The sequence below is a fragment of the Hyposmocoma kahamanoa genome, unplaced genomic scaffold, assembly GCF_003589595.1.
Source record: "Hyposmocoma kahamanoa isolate Upper Pololo Valley unplaced genomic scaffold, ASM358959v1 65, whole genome shotgun sequence".
Taxonomy (NCBI): Eukaryota; Metazoa; Arthropoda; class Insecta; order Lepidoptera; family Cosmopterigidae; genus Hyposmocoma; species Hyposmocoma kahamanoa.
In genome coordinates, this window is record NW_020653853.1 from 4,157,021 (window position 1) to 4,183,767 (window position 26,747).

Genomic DNA, 26,747 nt, shown 5'->3' on the forward strand with positions numbered 1-26,747 from the left:
CCGGATAGGCTGAATACCGGATAGTTACCGGATATCCATTTCATCTCTACATTTTACTTTCATACAAAAATATAAATATTTTTATGTTTTTGTACAAAATTATTGCCAGTGTACATTCATATTTGAGGCACGAATGTTTCTTTACGTAATTATGTATGCTAGGTAAAGCAGAAATGTCGAAGACTTTAACGCTTCTACGTCAAATTAACGTACTGTGAAGAAAATCAGAAAAGCGAAAACATTTAGAATAGCATTACCACAACAAAGGTTCGATTCAAAGACTAGAACGAGCAAAATAGTCAGCGACCGAATAAAACTCACAACATTACAATAGCTAGCCTGTTTATTACCCTGACAATACGACGGGTAAGCAAAAGCGGGTGAAAGCAGGCAAAACCGGGATGAATTCTGGCAAACGCGTGCAAAGTCAAATTGAGCAGTGCGTAGGGATGTCGGAGTTTATTGAGACGATTACCTATCGATAATATATTATAACGTTACAAAATTTTATAATCGATTTGATAACTGAATAAAAATATGGATAATTTTGTACAATTTTGTCAGCCTTTTATTATATATTATTGAGAGAAATATTACAATATACAAATTGAACACCTATTTATACAAACATATTGTTCTCTTAAAACGTTTGTTGCACTTATAAGAAAAATACGCTCCCAAGTAAAATTATATTGTTGTTTTTAAAATTAGAGGGTGATAAAAGAGAAACAAAAAGTTGTCCTCCAATAGGTACTGCGAAGTGATTCTGGGCTTAATGTCTTGGAACGTCTTAAGTGGTTTTGTGTTAATTTAAATCTTAAATATAATTGTGACGTTTTCTGTGTCTTATAATTAAGAAACTTATATTCTCTTGTGCTGACCCCAGACGAGAACTTCGCAACCGATATAGGAATTATACTATTATAATTCCAATTTTGTTATTAATTTATAATGCTGGTAAATATTGTGTAATTCAAAAGACTATATTTGTAAGTCAATGGACTATATACATTATAGTATTAATTAATCTATTTCGTACATACTGTTATTTTTACAGGACTGTTCTAATATTATAGTGTACCATAAAATAAATAATACTAAAAATAATAAAAATTCTGTATTTATTTTATTGAATATTATTATCTTTTTGCTACCATATATTTATTGGTAAATATATATTTTTTACTACTCAAAAGTGATAATACTCTACTAGTTTGTTATTATTATTGAGGTAAAGATCAAACAACACGAAGAAAAATATTTCGATCAGTGTTTGTTGCCAGACCGGGACCAGGATTTTTTAAATAACAATACTGATTAATCGTAACTAACTAATGGCTACTTCTAATAATACTAATACTTGAATAAGAATGCATCAACTTATTGACATGTATCGATACTATAATATCGGACTAGTATCGGTAAACTATCGAGTTTACCGATACTAGTACGACTCGTAGTGCCCGGTATCCGAGACATTCAAATGCTAATTCGCGCAATCTTCATGCAGGTATTGCTCGCTACTTCACGGATGGAATTTTAGACTGCAATATCTTTATCTCTACAGATAAAAGGTATTTTAGTGCAGGAACAAATCCAAGTAATCACAATTAATTTTGTTTGTGTTAAGATTGTAGGTTTAATATGACAGACAAGATTAGTGGTGTTATTGTATTATTATTTTGATGGAACGTAGTATTGCTAGGAGTTGGTAGCACGCTAGGAGAACGCTGGTTCGAATCCAGCCGGATAGAAGGATTTTTTTGTAAGTGTTCGTAATCTTTGTATTAATACGTATAATTTAGTACATTTTTTACTTATTACACAGTCATATTCAAAATATGTTGAATTTTAATATAAGTAAGACTTCGACCCTTTCATTGGTTAAAACGATAATTGCATACAGTATACAATTCGTCGGCTTTGCTCGATTTTTTGACAATTAACAAACAAAATACGAAGTAAACGATCGATATCATATTTTTAGTAGATCAACACGTATATGGCTTTCCGTATACAATATATTCCCCAAGGAGAGATAAGTTAGGTGCGCTTTGAAGATTCCCCCTCCCGTACTTCATACAAAATGTAAAAAAGTTACGTTTTTTATTATTTTTGGTCTCAAAGTTTTATTGAAATGTATAATAAAAATATTTTAAGTACGAATGAAAATTTTCAAATAAAAATCAATAGCCAATTTTCTTTTAAAAGTTGAAATCGGTTAGAGGAAAGTGGGTGAAATCCAATAAACCAGATTCATCCCCTAATTTGTCACCCTTAGATGTGGAATATTTTCTTCAATTTTTATTGGGACCACTACTGAGGTACTCTCTTTCCAACACACATAAAAATAAATACAGTCGAATTGAGCATCTCCTCCTTTTTTTAAGTCAGTTAAAAAGTAAAAAAAAAAGGAACTTACGGTCTTCGCCCGCGCAGGGCATGCCAGGCGCCGCGGGAACATTCGGGAATACTGAAACAAACAAACAATATGACATTAGGTTCACTGGAAACATATCGTATACATTTAAAATCTATATCACGTGTAAAAAACAATGTATGACGCATGAATATCAATCGATTACGATAAAACATCATTCTGTCCCTTCTTTCTTTCTTCGTCATTCTGTCTTTTTTTAACACGAAGTAAAATGACCAGCTAGTGATTGCAGTAGATAAATATTCTATCGACTATCGACTGAATGTTGGTCTTGTTTCGTTTTAATCACCCTCGACCCACTATTCATCCAATTACTGAGCACGAGTTCGTTTGAACTGTCAATTTTGTAAGTTCATACATATAGGTACATACACTGTATTTAGAAAAGTTATGAAAAATACAAAGAGGATACATATATTAAAGTTTTTCATTTTAACTCAACACAGATAATCAATTCCGGCTATTCATGTTAAAACGTATATGAAAAAAATTTTTCTCGGTACTAGCAAACCAACTGTCAAAATAAGAATAAAAGAAGGCAATAACACAATTAGTAATCATTAGAACGTCGTAACATTCATAATTCAGTCATTTTTGGCAAAAATGTATCATCTTTCATAACCTATCGATAAAACTATCGACAACAACTACATAACTATTTAAAATTTTATGAAAACAACCCTACAAAAGTCATTTCACTCCGTTTTCAAAAAAGACAGACTATAGTTAAGTTGTTGTGCCCGCGCGTGCATAAGTTTCAGAAATACCAGACCCCACTGCTGGGCATTGGTCTCTTGTAAGGAGAGATTTAAGTCATTGTTATTCGTCAAAGTTGAACTATATGTATTTTTGGTAGCAGTAGAGCTCCTTGTGAAAGAGTTAGTCCAGAGCAGTACTGCCACCTTACCTATTGCTGCGCTCCGGTTTTGAAGGGTAAGGGTGCTACTGAAATTACTGGCAAATGGGACTTGTCATCGTGTATCTCAGGGTGACGGGCGCGGTGGCAGTGCCCCACAGATCTTTGTGATTTTAAGTTTTGAATAGCACTGCAACTGCTATGGACAGGCTTGTCGCTTACCACCAAGTGCACAAACTAGTTCATTTCATCACTTCGTCGTTACTATCATAAAAAAACATCGTGGTTAGGATTTAACAAGTCCTTTTATTGTTTAAAAGAAAATGGATTTTAGTGTTTGTAGATAAACTATCCTCGAAAAGCTTCGTGCTCGAGTGACCATGGCGGCTTTGCTCAGTTTTAGTTAAAGCGAACTGTTGCTTTGGAATAGAATACACTCTTATTTTGATTCTGAATTGGATTACGAATTTCTCGTCGTTTCGTTTCGTGCCTGAAATCGTAAGTAAGCAAGCAAAAACATGAAAGAAAAACTGCGCACAAGTACGGACTAAAACGAATGAGAATAAGTTACTTTTGTCGCAAAAGAAAAGCGGCGTCCAGATCATGTAAGGAGGTAAAAGTGAAAGCCTAGCAAAAGACTGAATGGCGTATAAAGACAAGAGCTTTAGCTATTAAATATAAGACAGAGAAGCAAACACGTCCATTTTGTTTAATGAGTCCGTTCAACAAGCACACACGATGACGTCATTATCTTTGCTGATTCGTTCATGGTTCCAAAATAATAAGTAGGCGCAAAAAATATTGTGTAAGTTTCACCGTTCGGTGATATAAAGATACGGAACACGCAAGACAAGGCACCAGAACAGATTTACAATACAGAAGATTGGCAAGAGCGATGCCACACGAGGGATGCAGTGTCGCAATGTAATGCCGCCTTCTTTTGCACCGCAGTATCACTCCCTGGTACGTCTCCTAACCCCCTTGTCCGATGTTCACGCGTCCCGAAACCGCGCGCTGTTTCAACGCACTGCGTGGCATGTCGTTCTGATTTATATGCAATACAACGCATGGTGTGCAAAAGCTCCTAGGCGAATTAGTGTTGAACATGGATTGTAAGTTCAAGAAAAAGCAATTTCTCGCTTATTTATTTAAAAGATCGAAGATACAACTATAACAATAACTAAGTAAATTTTCTGAGAGATTAAAAAAGGTAACAGTGAACAAGTACGTAGACAGAACATACGCGTAACATTGTTGGTCACAAGGGTACTTAACATCAGATGTGTTTATGGTGATTTGCCAATTATTCGTCTATTTGAAAAATAAAAACAAAATTAAATACAAGAAATTCCACGGCAGCGTTGACAGGGTCGCCGACAAAATCAATTTTGATTTATATTTCTTTTAAGAGGACCTCGAAAAGGGACACTTTGTTAGGACATCAAAGTTTTGTTAGCGTCATTCCAAGATGTTAATTTTAATTAATTACTGTAATGTCAGATTGGGAAATTAGTATTTTTTGAGTCCTTGACAGATTATATTTAGAAGGGTCGTCTGTCATTTGTTCAGTAATTAAAAATTAATGACATTTCTTTCATAAGAGAACCGAATAATTAGGTAAAAATATTTAAGTAGGTGCAATATTATTTTCTATTGTCTGTTGACCAATTTCGTTGTTCACTTGAGAGAGCAATTGCCCCGGTTTGGCGAAAAGTCGTCAGTTCGGGTCCAACCGGGTTGAAGGAATTTGTCTTTGTATTTGTTTGGTCTTTATATCAATAATATGTAGGTGTTCACAAAACTTCTTAAATTTCCACTCCTGCCACTTGGGTCCCATGCCTATAATCCTACGGGATTCATGAGTAATGTTTTCGCTGGATCAAAAATTTTGGGACTCTAGAGATTAAGTCTAGTGGGAAACAATAATTGACCTCTATTAATTTCGTGATATAAAATTGACGACTTCAATTCACAAGTACTTTTAATGTCGATATTCGGAAGTCGACCACAAGTGAAAGCTGCAATAACAGAGTGCAATTCGCGGCTATCCAAAGTCGAAAAAAAACAAACCCTTAGAACCAATTCAAACGTTCAGCGGGAGCCAAAACGTTCGATTCTAATTCTTACAGAGGGCGCATTTAGAAACTGTATTTTGAAATAAAAGCTTTATTGTAGTGATACAATGCATACCAAGTAGACAGTCTAAGCATAAATAAGATTAATTCTTGCATCGTGCCACTTAATTTGCATGAAGCAGAAAGCTACCTACAGACTTTTACTTTAATGAGTAAATGTGTCAACCGACCGTGCGTACCTAATTAAAATCATCCGTCTGTGATTGCAATGGTTTTATCAAATCTTCGAAATGGAACACGGTATCACGTGCAAGCAAGCAAGAATTGTTCTTATAATTCTAAAGATGCACGTCACAGGTGAATTGACAACGGTGATGGTGTTGGATGCAGACGTCTCAGAACCGTTTGTGAGCGGTTGTTTTCGAAATTACGTGAAGAAGACTATAAGATGGATGTCAACGCAATCAATGTCATGGAAGTTAATAGGGTGCACGAAAGGAGTCTCGCCGCATGACCTACCATTACTTTACAGCACGTACGGCGTACGTCGATTAAGTACCTTACGCCGATTGTCAAATCCTATCATCACTATGGCAAGCATAATAGTATATGCCACATACAGTTTAGTAGCAGTAGAGCTTCTTGTGAAAGAGTTCTTCGAGGGAAGTACTGCCACCTTACCTATTTCTGATGTCAAACTGACAACTGACCATTGGTATCATAAAAAATATCCATACGATAAGAAGAAGGCGATGGAAGTTAAAAATAATAGTTAGCCTATATTATAGTCCCACTACAGTTGTGACCGATGGTTTTGAGTAATCAAATAAAAGGCTTATTTTAAAATAGGAATAGATAAAGAATAGGAAAAAGAAGAAAGATAAAGGTGTAACAAAACTGAATAAGGGTATAAACATACGTTAGACATGGTAAAAACGAACTTACTCCAAAAGGGCCTGTACTTGTACAAATAGCATGCTTTACAAGCAGTTAGGTTACATGATTTTCAATGGCATAACTGGTCAGTATTTGATATGAAGTCGAGCACGTCTGCTCGCTTCGTAAGTTTAGGAGTGAGTGACAGAATGAAGAAAAGTAAGAATGACGAAAAAAATAATTAAAGAACGGTCCAAAATTGAAAAAGAAAAGAGCGATAAAAAGGTGGGATAACGATGAAAGAGGTCGCACCGCAATAGTAAAAAAATACTCCACTGAATACCTTTCTGTGCGTCGAAAATATGGCAAGTTTACACTGGTAGCACTGACACTGTTACAGTCTGGGCTGTGCTCACTGAAATGAAACAAGTTCTTGGTCTTGTTTTTTTTTGCGGAATAATAAAACGAATTCTGGTTTCTTTGAAAAGAGATGGACGTACGAGGAGGATATTAAGATTGTACGCTTTTGCCACGCTGCGGGTATTCGGCAAACTCATACTCTAATCACCTTTATTTCATAGGTAAGTAAATACTTGAAATCGTCATATTGATAAACTCTAGTGCTCATTCGTAACTGTCCCGATCTACCGACCCGAGAGAAGACCAGGGTACGGCGGGTGTCCGGGCCAAGACCTCCGCCAGTGATACGCTTTCACGGGCGTCTCTGGCGAATCCAGACTCGGGGTATGGACTCGCCGGGGCTTGTGGTAGTTGCAGAGACGGACAAGTTCGCCTGCTCCGGTGGTATGTAGCTGGGGCGTCGTACGCAGGAAGCATTTTAGTACCGGTCTAGACGACGGCCTAAGGCGAGGAGACGCGCGGGGCACGTGAATTGCCCTTTACATCGGAAGCTATATTCGGACATTGTCACAGGACAGCGACCGATATCGCAGGTATTAGCCCGGAGAGCTACACATTCTCCGTCTCCGTCTCGCCGCGTAGATTTTTGGGAACACTGAAGCGACGCTTCGCCGCCTATATCTCCGCCACCAAAGAGGAGATTTGGTAGTGGACTTTAAAGTCAACGGCTTAGCGGTGACAACCGTTAATTGTGTAATGTAGAAGTGAACATGCCTACAGCTCCGGTACATAAGGAGGTAAACGGAAAATGGGGAGGGTACTGTATATGTACCCGAGGCATTAGTCTCTTGAGAAGGGGATGAAGTCAGTGACAGCGGTCTGTGACAACCCTGTACACTGGCTGATCTGGGGTCAAGAAGGACTTAGAAGGTCCCTGTGGTTGTATAGCTTATATTGCCCTTCGCGGATAACCAAGAAGTTGATAGGGTCACTATAATCAAAACACATATCAATAACCTTTAGTATAAAGTTTCTGTTTCACTATAGTTTTAAGCCTCGTAAATGGCAAATTTTGAATACCTATCAACCAGAATCTTATTATAAAAACCGACTGTCACGAACAGCTAGTTTATTTGAATTTTAAACCGCGCAAAACAGACAATAGCTTAATAAAAAAATAAAAAACTATCGAAAATGGAATTTCAAAAACACTGCACAAAAATTGACTGTTGTTAATTTAATACAAAATAATTGAAAACCAATTCACTGGCAATAGTTTAGTTTTAAATTGAAAATATCTTTTGCAGGCACTCAACTATCCATTGTGAATGGAAGCTCAATGTTATTTAGTGAAGAAGCGTTCGTTACAAATGTGCGCGTTTTTTCAAACGTGGAATCAGTTTTCTTCATGAGCTGGTTTGCTTTCCTTTACAAGGCAAGGGTAGACAGGCAGCAATTTCTTCTCGGCGAATTCTAGTAGCAGTAGAGCTCCTTGTGACAGAATACGTCCAGAGAAGTACTGCTACGTTACTTATTTCTGCCGCCAAGCAGTAATATGAGCAGCGTTCCGGTTTTGAATGGTAAGGGTGTTGGCGAAATTACAGGCACATGGGACTTGTTAACTTATATATCTCAGTGACGGGCGCAGGGGCAGTGCCCTTCAGATGTGATTTAAAGCTCTCATGGGCACAACAACTGTTATGGAGAGGCGTGTCGCTTACCACCAGGCGCATGACTCGTTCAACCCGTTACTTGGTATAGAAAAAAAAAAACATTCAGTAAAAGTTTTTCCAATACTGATTTAAAATACTTATTACAATAAAGCGACATAACTATTTATATTATATTCGTAATAGCAGCTTCATTGCAGGATACGGTAATTGTACTATATAGACCACGTCAGTGTACATAAATTCGCCGAAGGGATTTCATTTTCTTAAAAAAGATTCTTATTGTTTTATTAATAAACAACAAACGCGACTTTCCGTTTTTGTTTGCGATTGAATGTCGAAGTGTTCTTACCGACAGTATTTTTTTTTTTAATGCTGCATAACCCGGGGAAACCTGTACATTATCTTTAGTCTATATACTATGTGCAATACCTTATGCAACTCCATTGGTTTTCTTAGCAAATAAAAAAAGGTTTGTCATAATCGCCATCTGGGTAGATAGGATGGTCCATCATTTGTATTCACCACTTCTGCGCCTTTTACGACGCGTTAAGGATATCGGATATTATTATTTGTAATTGGTATCTATATAATAAAATTACCTTCTATAGCTTTTTTAAAGTATCTTCTACAAAACATAATATTTTCAAATCGAAAAGTGAGTTTGTATTGCTTTAGCAGTACGAATTCGCCTCGAAAAAGCTTCTGGAATTGAAAAGATCGAGTGCAAGATGTACAAGCTGAGTTGCAACGTTTTTGCCGCAACATTCGGACTTGACAGGCGTTTAATTTCCTCCAGCTCTACTCTCCTGGTACTTTATTTTCAGAATTGTTGTTTAGTGTTCCAGATCTCTAATCTCCTCATACAAAATTTTAGAAATGTTCAATTGAAAATCTCCGATTCGTGTACTAGCAATAATGTGGAAGACAACCACACCAGTTAGATGGTCTCAAATTTGGGGATTTTCTATACTGCGAGTATCAGAGCACTAACTTCGGGGCCCGACGCGGATTACTTGTAACCTTCAAACAAAACAAAGTTTATTTAGTACCTAATGCATCGACAGTTTAGATGGTGCCGTCAAGTATTATGTAAGGCGGGGGATAGACTGGCGAAGCAAGCGCATCTTCTATTATGAACTTGAGGAGTTTAGGCGAAAGCCTGGCGGTCAACTCCTCAGGTATAAAGATATTCAGAAGAGACATAAGATACAACATCGAGCCGTCTTAATAGGAAGATTCGGCAGCACTGAGCTCTCAATGGCGGGGGATTGTGAAGAGGTAAGTCCACGAGTTCGAAGAGCGACATAAAGCTGTACTCGACGCCAAATGTGAGGAAATAAAGGGACGCCCACCCTCCGCTATTAACTATAATTACGTTGGCGGTGTACTCACGTGTCCTCAATGTGCACGAGAGTTCGCCGTGAAGATTGGCTACATTATTCATCATCGAGCGCATCAGCGCCAACTCAACTAGGTGTCGAAGTGGTCGCCTTGACCGAACACGGTCAGATAGAGAGTATTTAGTACATAGTATGTGTGAATGTGTGAGTGAATTTTGAATTTTAAAAATTCCTTATCATCGTTATTATTAATTACCCTTGGCCCACCGCTGTGCGTCATGCTTGCCCAATAGAGGTTGGAAAGTTTGAATTTTTTCGAAGAGCTATATATATAACGCAGGCGTTCTACGCATGAAAAAAATAGTGTATACTATTTATGTGCGTAGCAATGAAAGCTTAGTGCGTAGTCGCAGGAGCTTCACCACGACAACAAAATAGAGAAAATTGTGCAATTGCAAAATATAATAATTGTGCAATTGCAAAACAGTATAATTTTTGCAAGTATAAAATAGAATAATTGTGTGATTGCAAAATAAAATAATGTTGTAGCTGCAAAGTAGCGTAATTGAGCAGTTGCAAAATGCCGTCAATGCTAATTATGTATTACAAAACTACACATATGAATACATTAAGTATTGTTAAACCAAAAAACAATCCACTGATTGAAGTAAGCAAAGCCCGTACGAGTACAATCGCTGAAGGTTGAGATTGGGTTTGTAGTTGGCACTTTGTCTGTATTTTATTTATTTCCTTTCGCTTCTTTACTGCTCCAAGGATATTTTTAGGATAGGACAACGGATTTTATATTTACATGGAAACTTGATTGTTGGTGTGACAACAAAATGTTTTGGTTGAGATTAAAATTGAATTGATTTCAAGTTTGTTAAATTTTTTATCGCGTTTTCATTCATTACTTGAATGGAAGTATAACTAGCTGCACAACATGAATGTTGACATAATAGATTTAAAAAATTCGAGTTCTGAGAATTTGAGTCAGGTACACTCAAGACGTGTAATCAAATTACTTGGAACATTGAAATGAAAAGAAAGGAGGAAAGCTTTTATTAAGAAAATAAATTCTTTTTTTAAACGTCGTATTCCTTAGATGTCAATTATGAATGTCGTTTTTTCTTCGTACTAAGCCAAAGCGATATGTTTATTTGCATATTGTTCAACACCACTTTCATCTTGGCAGTGTTTTCATTCGATATTTTTTTATGACGTTGTTTATACCATGTCCTTTGACGCGCCCTCTTTGAATGGAATTTTCTTTTAACGTTACAAATACATGACTCGAATAACGAAGCCATTACTTATACCACTACTTCAATAAGTAAAAAGATGATTTAGAATATCAATTCAATACAAATTTAATTACAGTTAATAGAGACATTTATAGCCAGGGCTGCTATTACCTAATTGGGTGACGAAATACTTTCATAGATTTCTCATAGATGGCGTTACGGCTAAAAAGTCGTTGAAAACCAAATACAAAAAATCCGACAACAAGCACATAGAAAAATTCGTGAAGTCCGCTGGTTAGTACCGTATCTTAGTTGGCATAGCGTCTCGGGTTTGCTAGAAGACGTCGGTTCTAATCCGGCCAGATCGAAGGAATTTTTTGTAACTGTTCGATCTTTGTATTAATAATTATAACAAACTACAGTGGAGTAATTTCACAAGAAATAATTGAATATCAATAAGATTTAGAATAGTAAAGCAAAAAAAAAAAAACATACCGGATTAAAAAGCCGTGGATGCCTAATGATTTGACCAACCGCCTTTCAAACAGAGGGTCATGGGTTAGAATCTGGGGTTGCACCTGACTTTTTCGGAATGTATGTGAGAAATGTAATTTGAATTTACCATAAGCTTTTCGATGAAGGATAACACCGAAAGGAAATCTGCACAAATCTGCAAAGCAATTTAATGATATCTGTGAAGTTCGAACTGGGTTCGCGTGGGAATTATAGCCGAAGCCCTTCCACTACGAAAGGAGCCATGTGTTCAACAGTGGGACTATAAAAATTATAAAAATGTTTATTTGGAACAATAACATTACTAGCAGTAGAGCTCCTTGTGAAAGTTTGTCCAGGGAAAAGCATTGCCACCTTATTATCAAACCTATTTCTGACGCCAAGCACTAATGTCAGATTACTGTGTTCTGCTTTTGAAGGGTAAGGGTGCTGGTGAAATGCAGGTACATGGGACTTGTCAACTTATGTCTCAGGGTGATGGGCGCAGTGTCCCTAAGATCTTTGCGATTTAAAGCTCTGAGTGGCACAACAACTGTTATGGACAGGCGCGTAGCTTACCATCAGGCGCACGAGTAGTTTGTCACTTCGGTGGATATTATAAAAAAAAATACAGGCTGCGGTGAAGAAGGTTCTAAAATATCTCACTAGATATCACTAGCAGCTCAGAATGCCGAAAGCTCCAGTAAAAATATCTTTAACAAAACTACATAGAAGAATTTCGACAATTCGATAACGTGACCCGTAGCTCAGTTGGTAAGAGGAATACTGCAGTGCAGCAAGTCGTGGGTTCAGATCGATCATTTTATTAACAATCATTAATAATCTACTTTGTTTCAGTGACCAATCCAATGTAATCCACATGAAATCCATGTGGATTTCCTGGATTCTCTGCCCATGGGGCGTGACCTGTAATCTCAAATTCTTTATTTATTTATGTAAAAAAAAATTGATAATGAAGGTTATTACAACTTACACTAATATTGCAATAATGCACAGATGAATATAATAAAAATACATACATACATAAACTTCACGCCTTTTTCCCATCGGGGTAGGCAGAGACAACAGTCTTCCATTTGCCACGGTCCTGACACAAATCTTTCGCCTCATTAACACGAATCAATGTTTTCATACACGCTCGTCGGTTAAGGGTACACTTGACCTGGCCCTTCTTTAGGATGACCTCAATTTGGTCATGGTAAGTTCGTCTTGGTCGGACCATACCAAATTGCCCGCTCACACTCGTCTTATAAATCTGTTTTGTCAATCTTCTTTCATTCATTCTCTACATGTCCGAACCATTTAAGCATCCCTTTCTCTATCTTTGTCACTATATCTTCTTCTACGCCGCAACGTACTCTTTTGATACTGTTCCGTAATTTATCCATCAGAGTCACTCCTCAAAGCTTTCATTTCTACTGCATTAAGTCTACTTTCATGCTTCTTCTGCTAAATCCAACATTCACTATCATACACATGTGTAGGAACCAGCACCCCCTCATGCACAGCCAAAATTCAAAAATGCGGAAATTCCCAATTCAAATATGAACCAGTCCACCAATGTCTACCTGGACAATAGTCCAGGTAGACATTGGTGGACTATGGCCTGCAATTATTTCGTTAGAAGAAACCCGCGTCCAGTAGGAGTATATGGAGTATATGGGTTAATGATGATGACATATGGTAAAATACGGGATGGCGTGACTAAGATAAATCAAGTGGTTAGTCCAGGTATATAAAGCAATAAAAAGCTACGTATTTTTTTATGGGCTACTATTAACTACTGATAGTTATTTTACTAGTTAATAAATTGATATGTACAGTGTATAATGATTTGGGGAATATGAACGTGGGTTCATGAGGAAAGTTACTGTTGACAACCGCCTGTCTCGTAACAGCACAGATGTAACGTTCCATAGCGCTGGACGTCTCACGCGCCTTTCATTATTATGCGAATGTGTGAGTTCGTTCCGTACATGGCGTATGGCGGGCACGCACACATACAAGCCAGGCTGTTAAGTTTTTATGAAGTTACCATATTCGTCTTATAAAGGGTTTATTTAATTTATTGAACAGGAAGGCATATTATAAAGTCGCGATTACTTAAAATACAAGAACATAGAATAACAGTAAACTACCACAAAATAATGACATGTATGTAATTAAGAATTGAAATTAAAATTAAGATTTGACATTTTGTAATTAAAACTTAGCATATACTGTTAAATTATTTAATTATGTAAATTGTAGGCCGTAAAATTGGCAATACGTCTGATAAAACAATGTTATATAAGACCTTACAGACGTGCGTATACAATAAGTGATTTGATTTAAAGGGTGTTTTATAAATACCATAATAATATATATGTATATATAACACCCTTTAAATCAAATTACTTATTGTATACGCACGTCTGTAAGGTCTTATATAACATTGTTTTATCAGACGTATTGCCAATTTTACGGCCTACAATTTACATAATTAAATAATTTAACAGTATATGCTAAGTTTTAATTACAAAATGTCAAATCTTAATTTATATGGTACGGTATTAATATGGTACGGTAACATATATACATATATACGGTAACATATATACCATATAATAATTAATATGGTACGGTAACAAATTCTAGTTTCATTAGAATCTGTAATCGAACTGTCTTAAAGAGGCTCGTCTTCAATAGTGAATTAAAGGCAAATGTGGATATTACAGGTTAAATAATGGTGAAATTACAGGCATATAGGACTTTCCAACTTATGTCCCAGAGTGCCGGGCGCAGTGGCGGTGCCGATCTTTGCGGTTTAAAGCTCTGAATGGCACTGCAACTGTTATGGATAGGCGTGTTGGTTACCATCAAACTTATTCGTCCCGTCTATGGGTATTATATAAAAAAAATTGGACCGGAAGATTTTTTACGACCATAATTCCCTAAAAAGAACCACTCGGACAAAGAATAATTCGGAACAGTGTATTGTCAACACATTAGGCCGAAAGAAAGTAATCGAGTGATAACAAAAGAAAAGAAAACTAGTTAAAAGTAAATCTATTAGTTGCCCAGTCGTTTACGCTAAAGGCCGTAACACACGAAGCTTGTTGGGACATCAAGATAAGCTTGTTTGTAAAAGACAATGATAGACAGTTACGACCAGAGACGGGCAAGCGCCCTGGTTTTCATCCGGCGTTTTTTAACGCCGGGTTTAAATCGGGTTAAAATCCGAAATCGAGGGCAAGAACTATTTACAACTAAATATTTGTTGTAAATCGAGTTTTGTTCAAATGATATTATTACAAAATGTTTATTGCTTTCCGATCTAGACGACACGATTTACCTATATTTTGAATTATTTCGCTTGACAATCGCATTGAGATAAATCGACTCAAAAAGTTGTTGTGTGTGACTTAGACTTGAATAGACCTTCATAAAATCGAGTCGAATCATAATGTGCACCCTTAGTAGTAAGAATATTTAGGGTTGTCAGGCTCACCACATATTTTTTAACCGACTTCAAAAATAAAGGTGGAGGTTATACGTTCGGCTGTATGTATGTATTACGTATGTTTTCAGATATCTTCGTCAATAATATATAAGACAACTCCGGTATTTGGGAACCGATTTTCATGATTTTTTTTTTTGGAAAGAGGGTACCTCCATGCTGGTCCTATTTACTTTTGAAGAAAATCATCCATCTCTAAGGGTGGCTGCTCACGCATGAAGATTCGTTTGTATAAATAGCGCCTAAATTTTATTATAAGGAGCAATTATTTTAATGGTTGATTTTGCTACTCTCCAATTCAAGGCGTTTTTCTCTCTCAATATACTTTGAGTAGTGAGAACCGATTTTTATTATCTACTTTGTGAAGTCCCGTACAGTGGCGAAGTAGGGGATGAATCCGGGTTTGCGCACTTTCCGGTAACCGATTTCAGTAAAACTTGGTAATTATATGTAATTCCACATACTTTTGAGGTCGGCTTTTTAGTACTCTGTACTGAGATTATTGTTTGAAAGGGTGCACTTTCGTGGTGGTTCCATTGTCACCAAGTCAGAATCTAATGAGGAGATCCCATGAAAATCGAAGGAAATCCTCAAATTTTACAGGAATGTCCGTGTATTCACAGATTTCACCATCAATAGCAAACCAATTTTGAAAATTATTTTTTTGTTTGAAAGGGTCTCTCGAGGTGGACCCTGATGCTATTCTGGGTTCTATTCAGCTATCACAAATGACTAATTATTTTCCGCAAATAAAAGCCGACTTTTCACTTGACACAATAAGCGTAAGCAACAAGTCACCGTCACCATGACAACAGAAAAGAAAATACAAAATGTACAAGGGAGTCCGTAACTGTCCCATTGTCACCAAGAAGTCAGAACGTCTAGTCCCCATTTTATGATGATAAAAATTTATAACCACATACCAAATAAAATTAAAAACCTTGACAGGCTCTCTCTATTCGTTAATCATTTAAAGACATTTTTAATTAGTAATTGTTATTATAACCTTAAGGAATTTTTTGACGATAACAAATAGATAAATTTACGAGTCTAATTTATAAGTATTGTATTGTGTGTGTTTCCGTAATGTATATAATAATAATGATGTATTGTAAATGTATTGTGTAATGTATCAATTTTTTATTTTTATTTTAATTTCAATTTGTAATTTAGAATAATTTAATTTAATCATAAATAAGGATATTCATAACAATTTGACCCCTGAAATATTGCTGTGCCCTTGCAGGGCGTCACATGTATACCTAATATTTTGTACCACCTTGTAATGAAATGTGATATGCAATAAATGAATATGAATATGAATATGAATATGAATACGTGATGAGAGGATCCCATGGAAATCGAAAAAAACCGATAAGCACACTTTTGAGGTCGGTTATTTTTTCAATGAAAAAGTTTCAATTATTACATTGAAATTTGAAATAAGTATAGAATAATAATACCGCATTTCATATTTGCTGTTTACACTCACGATTTTGGGCAGAAATGGGCTAAAGTTAGGTGTTTTAGGTAAATCTAACCCAATGTGACTGCGGTGCCCCACCACAATCCACGCAGCACGAGAGAAAATCTCTACTCAGCCACGGACAACGCAGTCAAGGTAGCAACATACTATTCATAGTCAATATAGTCCTAAAATAAAAAAAGTATCGACACGATAAGAAGAAGGTAAAAACGCGGTTAAAACCTGGGCGGATTGATTGGGTTTTAATCCACTGCCCATCTCTGGTTACGACTCGAATGTTTTACAATTTCTTTTTTTAGATACCTTGATATCACATAGTTTAATCAAAATGTTCCTTGAAAAATCGATATCTTTTAAGAATGGTAGCCGAGTTCCTTGTGAAAGAGTTAGTCCAGGGAAGTGCTCGTACCACCTTACCTACTTCTGTCGCGTAGAAGTAATGAGCATTACAGCGTTTCGGTTTTGAAGGGTAAGGCTGTTGGTCAAAGTAAAGGCACAAGGGACTTGTCACCTTTGTGTATCATGACAGACCCTCAGATTTTTACGATTTAAAAATTTTTGTCACTTACCTCTAGGTCCACGACTTGTTCATCCCGTCACTTGATATCATAAAAAAATGGCGGTCTATTTCCAAAATATCTAAATACGTCAAAAGGAAATGGTTTAAAAACAATTGTATACCAATGATGTCACGTCATCATTGGTATACGATTATTATTCTTCATCTCCATTTTAACAAATGGAGAGTTCGGTCACGATAAAATTTAGCACACTCTGAATATGATGAAAAAATTAGCTATTTTGGTTTGGGCCTCTATTATATGAAAAGCAGCGGCATATATTTTTCTATTCTAAACTTCGTGCTTAGCGTCGGTACCAACGACAAGTTACTTGATTTAAAACTTTTATATGTCAAGGAAATGTGTTTTATTAGGTAATATATTTCATAGCTTTCTTTACTCGTTATATTTTACTTGACGTTACTGTGATATTAACACGAATAGCGAAACTATGTAGTTATGAATGTTTAATTACGACTTTACAGCGACAATTACTCAGTTACCTACACGGCCTTCCTTGTCGTAGCTAGTAATGCAACGGAAGTGTCATAACGGAAACAGATGTCAAATATCTTGATAAATCTTAGCTGAATCGGAAGTGGATGCGGAAGCGGAAGTGTAAATACTATAAAGAACTCAATAAAATAATTCCCAACGGCTAGTTTTTGGTTTCATAAAATAAGTGCAATTATTACATAACAAAAAACTATTATAAAATAGGGCCTGGTGCGAACTGTCACGAATTTTGATGAACTTCCAATTAAAGTTCCGCTATTAAAGTTGCGAAAGCAGAAACGGAAACAGATGTGAAAAAGCGTGCGGAACTTCCTCAGTTGCGGAAGCAGAAGCAGAGGCATCTGTTGCATCACTAGTCATAACTAACGCATTTGCATTTTGTTTTACTTTCGAAATATTGACACCTAAAGTTTTATCGTCACCTAAAAAATTTATAAATAAGATATTAAAAAACTGATTAGAGGGTCTATAGTAGTAGGGTGTAGATCTTATTTGGCTGCCACTCGAAAAGTTTATAACTGAATTTCGTTAAAAATGTCGATTACGTTAGTTATAATAAGGATGGCACTACACTACTCTTATTACCTACTCTCGTTAACTTAATTGTCTCATTTTATGCTGACACCACTGTAACCAGTGCCAAACAGCTTACGCTTTTTGTTACAACTAAGTTACATTATGCTTCAACTTTGTTACATATTCGTTTACTTTGTTTTACCGTATTTTCCTGGCAACTCAATTGGACATAACGCCGATAAGCGAATGAGAAAAGGCATAAAGTTTAACTTTGTGACCACGATCGTATTCGACACCTTTTTTTAAAGTTGATCGGAAATATAGATTTGAAAGGTTTCATGGTTATTCACTAAATCATAGTTTCCCAAAGTGGTCCCTACCAGTGAAATTGAGAAATTGGGGGCATTAATACTGTCCAGAAGGTGATACCGCATTTGAAAAAAGAAAGCTGGAAATATCTATTTATATATATCTTTATTTATTTATATATATTTTTCCTTGTGATTTTTTGTGTTAATATAAAAAATATGTGTTTTCAATTATTTGTTGTGGTGGTGGCCGTTGCAATTTTTTTATCTTACCTAAGTGGGCGGTGAGCTAGGAAGTTTGGGAACCTATGCACTAAATGATTATCACTAATTACAGGTTTCTTATCATAAAATAAAAATAACTCATACCATGGTAAGAAACTTGATCGGAAATATTGTGTTTTATTTTTAAAGATAGAAGCCAAAACGATACAATTCGTTGTTGATAGCCAATGAAAAGCTAAGCAAGCTGCCCAATGCGCGCACGCTATTAAGTGATAAATTTATTTGGCTGTTTGCTGAAAAAACGGTTATGCCATTCGGTATTATAGCGTAAATCTAATAGCGTGAATATATAGACGGGAGTAGCGGTAACTTATTTGATAAGACAACACCTGTAGATAATGCAGCCTTCTATAGTTAGATAACTATAAAAGATACTATTTTCGTAAATAAAACCACATACAAGTGATAGTGCGTTCTCTGAAACAGTTATTGTTCACGCTTACCTCACGCGCACGATTGTTGTGTAAATGTAATCTTTATTTAGTTTAATTGCTTATTTATATAGAAAAGAACCCTCTTAGTAACAGTCAGTTTTGTCAATTGTAGAGTGCAAATAGGTTTAGTTAGTCTTGTCAATGGCGTTAGTAACATTTTATAAATCGCGCTAGTAAGATTTTCCCGCACTCACATATATAGCTCAAAGCGTTTAATAGTTTTCGTATTCAATTTAACCGTTTTAGAAACCGATACACTGGCAACGGATACACTAACCGGTTAAAAAACTACGGTTGCTGTGGTAAAACGAATATGCGAACAAATATGATGTCCGACCCGTAAGTTTTTTCTTTGCTTGCGAACAGCAACCTGTTTCCACCTCGAATGAGTACCCAAACTTCCCAAATATCCACTGAGTCTTATCTGCGAAGCTTATCCGGGAAGTTTTGATTGTAGTTAGCTGTTTTACGAACTTCAGAGTTTCCAATATGTGGATTCACGCGTGTGTGCGAAAACAGTAGGACAAAAAGTTATATTGTTCATTTGGAAGATTGGGTTTTATGGTATAAATGCGTAAATATCTACGTACATACGATTAATGAAATACAAAATTAAATACAATGACAAAGTTTTGTTGTAACTTTTTTAAAGATTCATGATTGATTGATGATTTTTAAAGTATTTGCAAGGTGTAGCTTAATGTGCTGCCGTCTGCGCAACATTGTAGTGTCATTATCACCACCGTCAACTCAATACACGTCTCACTGCTGTGCACCAGCGAGAGAGTCCAAGGAGAGATTTTAAGGCCAATAGCGCGCAATGCTGATTCAACGTGGATTATTATAGACTTCGCATAGTTTTCCAAGTGTTGTGAATATTCTTTGAAATGCAGGGCTTTTTTCGTCGTTAGAGAGAGGTAAATACTACTAAATATTGGTAAATATATGTAAGTTAGAAATTAAAGTAGGCATATGTCGCGTCAGGGATTTGAATGGGATCTCTCGATAATAAACATCCGTTCTCCCAATAGACTAACTAACACCGCTCTTAGTAATGCTTTAATACTTTTATTTTATATCAACCAAACTACATCTCATGCCTTCTGTAATCATGATCAGTCATCCAAAAGTTATTCTCCCTTAATTTTCCCAAAGCATTCGACTTTCAAATATCGATACTTGTAAACAATCAAAACAACGATCTAGATCTTGTTTCGTAAACATTGCATTCGTGTACCGTGAATTCATATCTCTTTATTATACTGGGCTATTCGTATGCGGTCGTAGAGCTTGGCTCGTAGCCGTCTACGGCACGACGCCGTAGCGATTATGGTTCCAGTGAATATGCTTTCATTTATACGTTGCTACAATGAAAATGCATTTTGGATATAAACCGTTTGAGTGGTTTGTATATCTCTATACAATTTCACAGATTTCTGCAGGTTACACAGTGTAATGATAATAACAATATTAATGATGAGTTGAATAAGTTTATCTACAAATACAGTACATACAGTGACTGGAAGAATTTCTGTCAGGTCCGAAATATCGAACATAAAGAAAATTCCTTCGATCTGACTGTACTCGAACCAGTGTCTGTTGCCAAGCTGAGGCTACCGCTCTTTATCAACTGAGCTTATTAATTCCATGAAATGAAAAACAACCGTTCTCTTCATGGGCTTTTATATAATAGCTCTGACTAAATGAATAAATGAAATATTCTTTATTATACATAAAATTAAAGTGGCAATACAAAACAGCAACTTAAGTATAAAAATACTAGGTTTATGTGCAACAGGCAATCCTATTGCTATGTAGCAATTTCATCTAGGCAACCCTAGGATAGAAATTTGGGATATGCAAACAAGGTGCAACCAAAGACCATCTTCATAAATACTATAGTACTTAAGATAAAGAAGAATAAAAGCGTATAATGTAGATAGAACACCGATATGTAATATTGCAAGATATAAATTATATGACAAGAAAAAAAGCGGACAAGACAAGAGGACAAACACGTTGTGCTCTTCTCTTGGTGGTAACAGACACGCCTATCCATAACAGTTGCAAAGTCATTCAGAGCTTTAAATCGCTAGGACCTTGCCACTGCACCCGTCACCTTGAGACATAGTTAGAAGATGACAAGTCTCAGAGGCTGTACTTTGCTAACTTTCAAAAGCGAAACGCAGTAATGCTCACATTTCTGCTTGGTGACTCACATATGTAGACAGAGTAAAATAAAAAATAAAGAAAAATAAAGAAGCCGCATTAATATCCTCAAACTATTGAAGAGTTCTTTAAAAGTGGGCTGGTCATACAGTACGGCGGGCCGTTGCCAAATTGCCGGACGGCCGACCGGCTGCGGGCAGTGGGCGGGGCGAACCCGCGGACCAAGTTCGCTAATAGCCCCCACTGGTAGCGAAACCAGGAGTTCAAAAGTTTATACAGCACGACTTTATACAGAATGGCTATTACGAAGGCATTTTAAAACCCACCTGATTGTCATTATACTAAAACGTAATTATACAGAGCCAACCAAGGCGAACTTACAACGATCTAATTAAGGACGTCCTAAAGAAATGCCAACCCCGTACCTTTCTACATTAGTTTTGATTATACTGCCTACCTTGCGTACCGATCCTTAGGGTATACGATAGGGGCACTATAACCTGTGCGTGCACAGGAACCTTCTACGTGCAGGTTCTGACCCCTTCATGCGAGAATAGTAGCATCTCGCGCTTTACATCGCTCTCGCTCTAGAGCAAGTCGCGCCCTGTCGCGCTAGCACTACTGATCAGCCAGTTTACAGGGTTGTCACTAACTTCGTCCGGTTCTCAAGAGGCTAGTGTCTCAGGTGACCTAAAGAAGGGCCAGGTCAAGAGCACCCTTAAGTTTGGTATAATAAAACAACTAGAGTAAGTAACTCAAAACGTAGAGCGTGGCTTGTACGGACGCACACATTCGCACAATCTCCCGGTGCACTCATGTTGCATATCGCGGGTCGTCGCAACCGCCATTCATTATAGATTGAAGCATTCGTTCGGTATTTAAAAAATGACACCAAATAGTAGACGTGTTCATTGTTGTGTTTATGGTGTTTCGAACAAAAATGACTTAAATTTGGAATTGTTCAGCATTTCATATATATTTCATACTCACACACCCACAATCGATATACCAACCCGCGATGCCTATATAAAAATATTAAAACGTAAGTACTGCATTTAACAAAGGCTACTTCAATATAGCACAAGAATACTGCGATGAACGTCTAATTTTCTTATTTACAACCAGTATGTTGTACAACCGAAATAATAACGTGATAACCCTAGGGTCCGAGCGAACTGTAGGGACTGGTGCGCCGGATAAGCGGGAGTTGCCTTATTTGTTTTATGATACTATGCCTGGACCTATGAGCATTTATGTAAGCATGGATGCCTATCGATGAAGTGAAAGACTTGTAACGGGACCGTAGCAAGTGGAAGACTGTGTAATTATACAGTTAATCACAGACGTATAAGACTAGATACCTCCAGTGAATGTAAACCTCCCTAATGCAGTCCCGAACCACCTGCATACAACGGCTCACGGCGGCTTTCACTCGGTAATCGATCTATTTAGTGACCGTCCTAAATTGAATCATTTTGGTGACGTTTTAAACTTTCTACCAAATCCACTATTAGGCTTGCGGGGCAAGAAGGCTAGTTTAAGAAATTGGATAGGGTTTGGGGTGTTTATTCGATTCGAATACAATGATTGTTGATAGGGCCGTGGGGAGGTTCTCGAATTATATTAGTCCCTTAGCATGGATCAACGTAACTTATAATTACGCGAAGGTGATGTAACCGATCCATTTTCGTCAACATTTTCATTTACGTTTTTCAGTGTTACAAGGGACTCATTTAACTAGCTATTTATCGATAACTATATGGTACGAGTAGGATATTATATCAAATACATTTCCAAGAGCGTGCGCTGGAATTTTTCAATTTAGTTTCACCTTTAGCCGAATATAAAGATTGGAACCTTATCGTTGAATGAGCACCTCGTACGTGATTTCTATGTAATTTTTCAGGACGGAGATAAAAATGTGGTGTAAAATATTATTATTATAAGCTATCCCACTGCTGGGCTAAAGCCTCCTCCCTTTTTTCCATCGACCCGGCCGTGAAGAACACATTTAAAAAAAAAATTTAAAGTTGCGAGATTTTAATGCGAGGTTTTCACCATCTTTCATGAATCTACCGCTTTCTCCTACGAAACACTTTGCTTCCTCGTTCCTAATCAGTACGGCACGGAATACGCTACCAGCGTTTGCTTTTTCCGAACAGTACAATTTCGATTTCTCAGGTTTTCGCGATTGTTACACATAGGAAAAGAAACTATTTTTTTTCGGATCAAATAATGGTTACACACGACTTTTAGCGGCGATACAAACGCGCGTTCGCAAAACGCTAATCTCTAAAGGTGAATCGCTACATTTGAGATTTCTAAGCGATAGCATATCGTTACAAAGACGCGATTGCATCGATGCAATCGCCAAAAACCCTAAGTACAGCGATGCAATCGCGCGTTTGTATCGCTGCTAAATGTCGCCATTTGTAACCTCTCTAAATAGCGAATATGATGAATAGGCATTTTTAAGGCAAACGCTCACCGTCAGGTGTCTATTTTATATAAGAAAAAAAATATTTTATTCATACTCATTACTGCACTGCGGTTTGGCGATATTAGTTGAAGAGTTGGATACTTAACGTCGTTTGCCAAATTGGCACGTGGAGAGCGGCAATGCAATGGTTAAGTTCGCTAATTGCGCCACCGCCGTGCCAGAAGTTACGAGACACGGGTAAAAAATTGCCACTGGCCCGATTCTGTTGTAAGTTATAATAGGAGAATGTATAACAACGTTGACACAGAGGGTGTCCCGAGTAAAATGGGGATAATGGAAGTTAAAAGCATCCATTTTTCTCAGTACTATTTATGGAAATTTCGCCTACCAATTAAAAGCAACCAATTTTCTTTGAACTATTTACGAAAAATTCGACCATGGAAACAATTAACCTATATTTTTAGTACCATTTATTAAAAAAAACTCGACAACACACAATCTGACTATAAGAGATAGGAAATGGAAGAAATAGCTCAGGCGTCTGAAAATTATCAATAGCGGAGATGAGCGAGATTCGAGATTATTTTAACTTTTTTATTGTGGTTGTGTCACTTAAAGCTTTAAATCGAAAAGATCTGAGGATCACTGCTACCGTGGCTGTCACTCTGACAAGTCTAATGTGTCTGTAAGTTCAACAGTTCACATTACTGTTTGGCGGCAGAAATAGGTAAGGTGGCAGTACTTCCCTGGACAAACTTTTTCACAAGCAGCTCTACTGCTACTATTATAACTTTTAACTATATTTGAAATTACTACTTCAAATATACAAAACATATACAACACATTCAAAGGTCAGTGTGTTTTAGTAGAATATTATTAAGTGTACAAATCACCCGACCAGTCGAAATTCGTGAAGGCTCAAATAGGCCAAACTCAACAATGCTACTTTGGACCCTTTGCTGTGTAACTCTAGTTCCCCAGGGCCCAAAGATGTAACTTCTCGCTAAGGAGCTTTCAGTTTGCGTCGTTGAAACTTCCGGTGACCAGCTACATCCGCCAAAGATTATGTCTAGCGATCCAAAGAGGAAACGTCGCTAGTCAGGAGGGCACGATACTCTAGATGAAATGTATTCCCTTGATGAGGTGGATCTGGGTTCGATACCCGGAAGGACCAATATGGGCAAATAAATTTTGTAAATGATATCGAGATCTTAGGTTTACGCGATTGTTACACATAGGAAATAAAACTATTTTGTTTCTCGGATCTTAATTGCGTATGTTTGTTTTTTCAAACACACCAACGTTTGGAGGTCCCTCTGCGGGTCCCACGGTCACGGGTCATGGGTCCCGAAACGTTGCTTTGTTTAAAAACACAAATGCAACAAAAATGAGAGTCAACTATTTTATTTCCAAATGTGTATTTGGGCAATTTTTGAAACCCTGACAAGACAATTTACTTGCCCAGTATTTTGTATTCCATATCAATTATAGTCACAAAATAATAAAAAAATCTTTATTTAATAATTTTGCATTATACGATTTCCTTTACTTAAAAATAAAATTGTGGCAAAATGCACATGTAGCTCTTATTTAGGGCCTCAGAAGTAGTTTTAGTACTTCCATTTAGAAATAAATTTTATTTTGCAATAGCTCAATAGCAATGAAATACGTCATAAACTAAGTGCAACACTATGGAGAGAGAGAAAATATAAAGAATATTGTGAAAAGTTTCCATAAAGGAAATGCATTGCAATATAAAATATAATGCTATATAAGCGTGGGATGAAGAGAATTCTACTACTCTTCCTGAACTTTATTATAATATTTCGTATAATGCGAATAAGTCGGATTGAGATTAAAGATTGAGCGAGAAGCTTTTTATTTTGACATTGTCGTAAACTTGTTTTTTAAGTTGAGTCAGTATCATCAGTAAATATGAGATGTCTTTAAAACATATGTTGCATTCATGGCAGGCTTTTTATTTCATAGGGATTCCGCAATGAAAAGAAGAAACAAAGCTGTTAGGTAACATTCGTGTGCTCTTATTGAAATCGGTTATACATATATACAAGTTCTGTCATGCTCGGCGGACTGGAAATAAAAATCAAAATGGCGGCGGCTGGCATATCAACCCGCAAAGTGAAATCTACAAACCCCCTCGCTGCGTTGTAGATAAAATTATGGTACCACGATAAATGCCTCTACCCAGCAATGGACTTAAATATAATGCTGTGGCGGTAGTTTGTTTTCCTTAATTTATTTGGGTTCAAAATTTTATATTTGAATAAAATTTTCTGACAACAATGGCGAGCATCATTTTCCCGTTTCAAATTGTATAAAAGGTAAACAAACACAATTGCAAAAAGCGGAAATGAAGCAGTTAATTTCATTAATTATCCATTTAAAACTGTTAATATTAACGCCATTGCGTTTGCGTCCGCGTGAACGAATGAGTGAACTGTATTAACACGTGAATGAACGAGTGAGTGGGTTTTACGGATATTAAAATAACGGGGTACAGGTACCAATACTCCAATGAATTATTTTGTCTGTAAATGTCAATCAAATCAAGATATATCCTTCAACCCGTAATCACTTGTTGAACTTTCGTCTCCGTAAAGGTGAAAAGTCATATTTTTTTCTCTTGATATTAATACATTATATTACGATTAAAAAAAAACAAACAACACAGTGTGCGTCAAAAAGTAGACCAATTCAATGAGTCCAAACATGATAAGACCTGTAGGAATAGCACGACCAGCCCTGTAGCATGGCTACGCATGATAGCCGCGACACGCGCGCGATAAAATTGAAATAAGCGCACGCTATTGGCTGTCTCAATCACATCTAATTTAGATAGGCAATAGCGCGCGCTTATTTCAATTTTATCGCGCGCGGCGCGACTATCATGCATAGCCATGCTACGCGGGCAGGGCGCGACTTGCGCGAAAGCGACAAAGCGCGGTCTATGCGTGTACCTCGCTTCGCGTTGCAAGTACCTGACGAGTTTTATCAAACTATTATTACGTCATCGTATTTCCATACCAAACAACATTTCAAGCCTATCGGACAAGTAGAAGCAATATAAATTCATTTTATGACTGAGATCCTAGCTTTAACTGGGTAAAGATTAAAAGCTCCTAGTAGCTTGTGAAAA

The 26,747-nt window shown here is 36.8% G+C and overlaps 1 protein-coding gene across 5 annotated transcripts in view; it reads right to left on the reverse strand.

Moving 5' to 3' along the window:
* The window catches only part of LOC113231558 (atypical protein kinase C), a 491,714-nt gene that overhangs the window by 19,277 nt on the left and 445,690 nt on the right, over positions 1–26,747 (reverse strand). For all 5 annotated transcript variants that reach the window (XM_026465889.1, XM_026465884.1, XM_026465886.1 and 2 more), the window contains one exon: positions 2,423–2,473. In XM_026465889.1, coding sequence (XP_026321674.1) covers positions 2,423–2,473 — 51 coding nt within the window. The remainder of the gene's footprint in view (positions 1–2,422; positions 2,474–26,747) is intronic.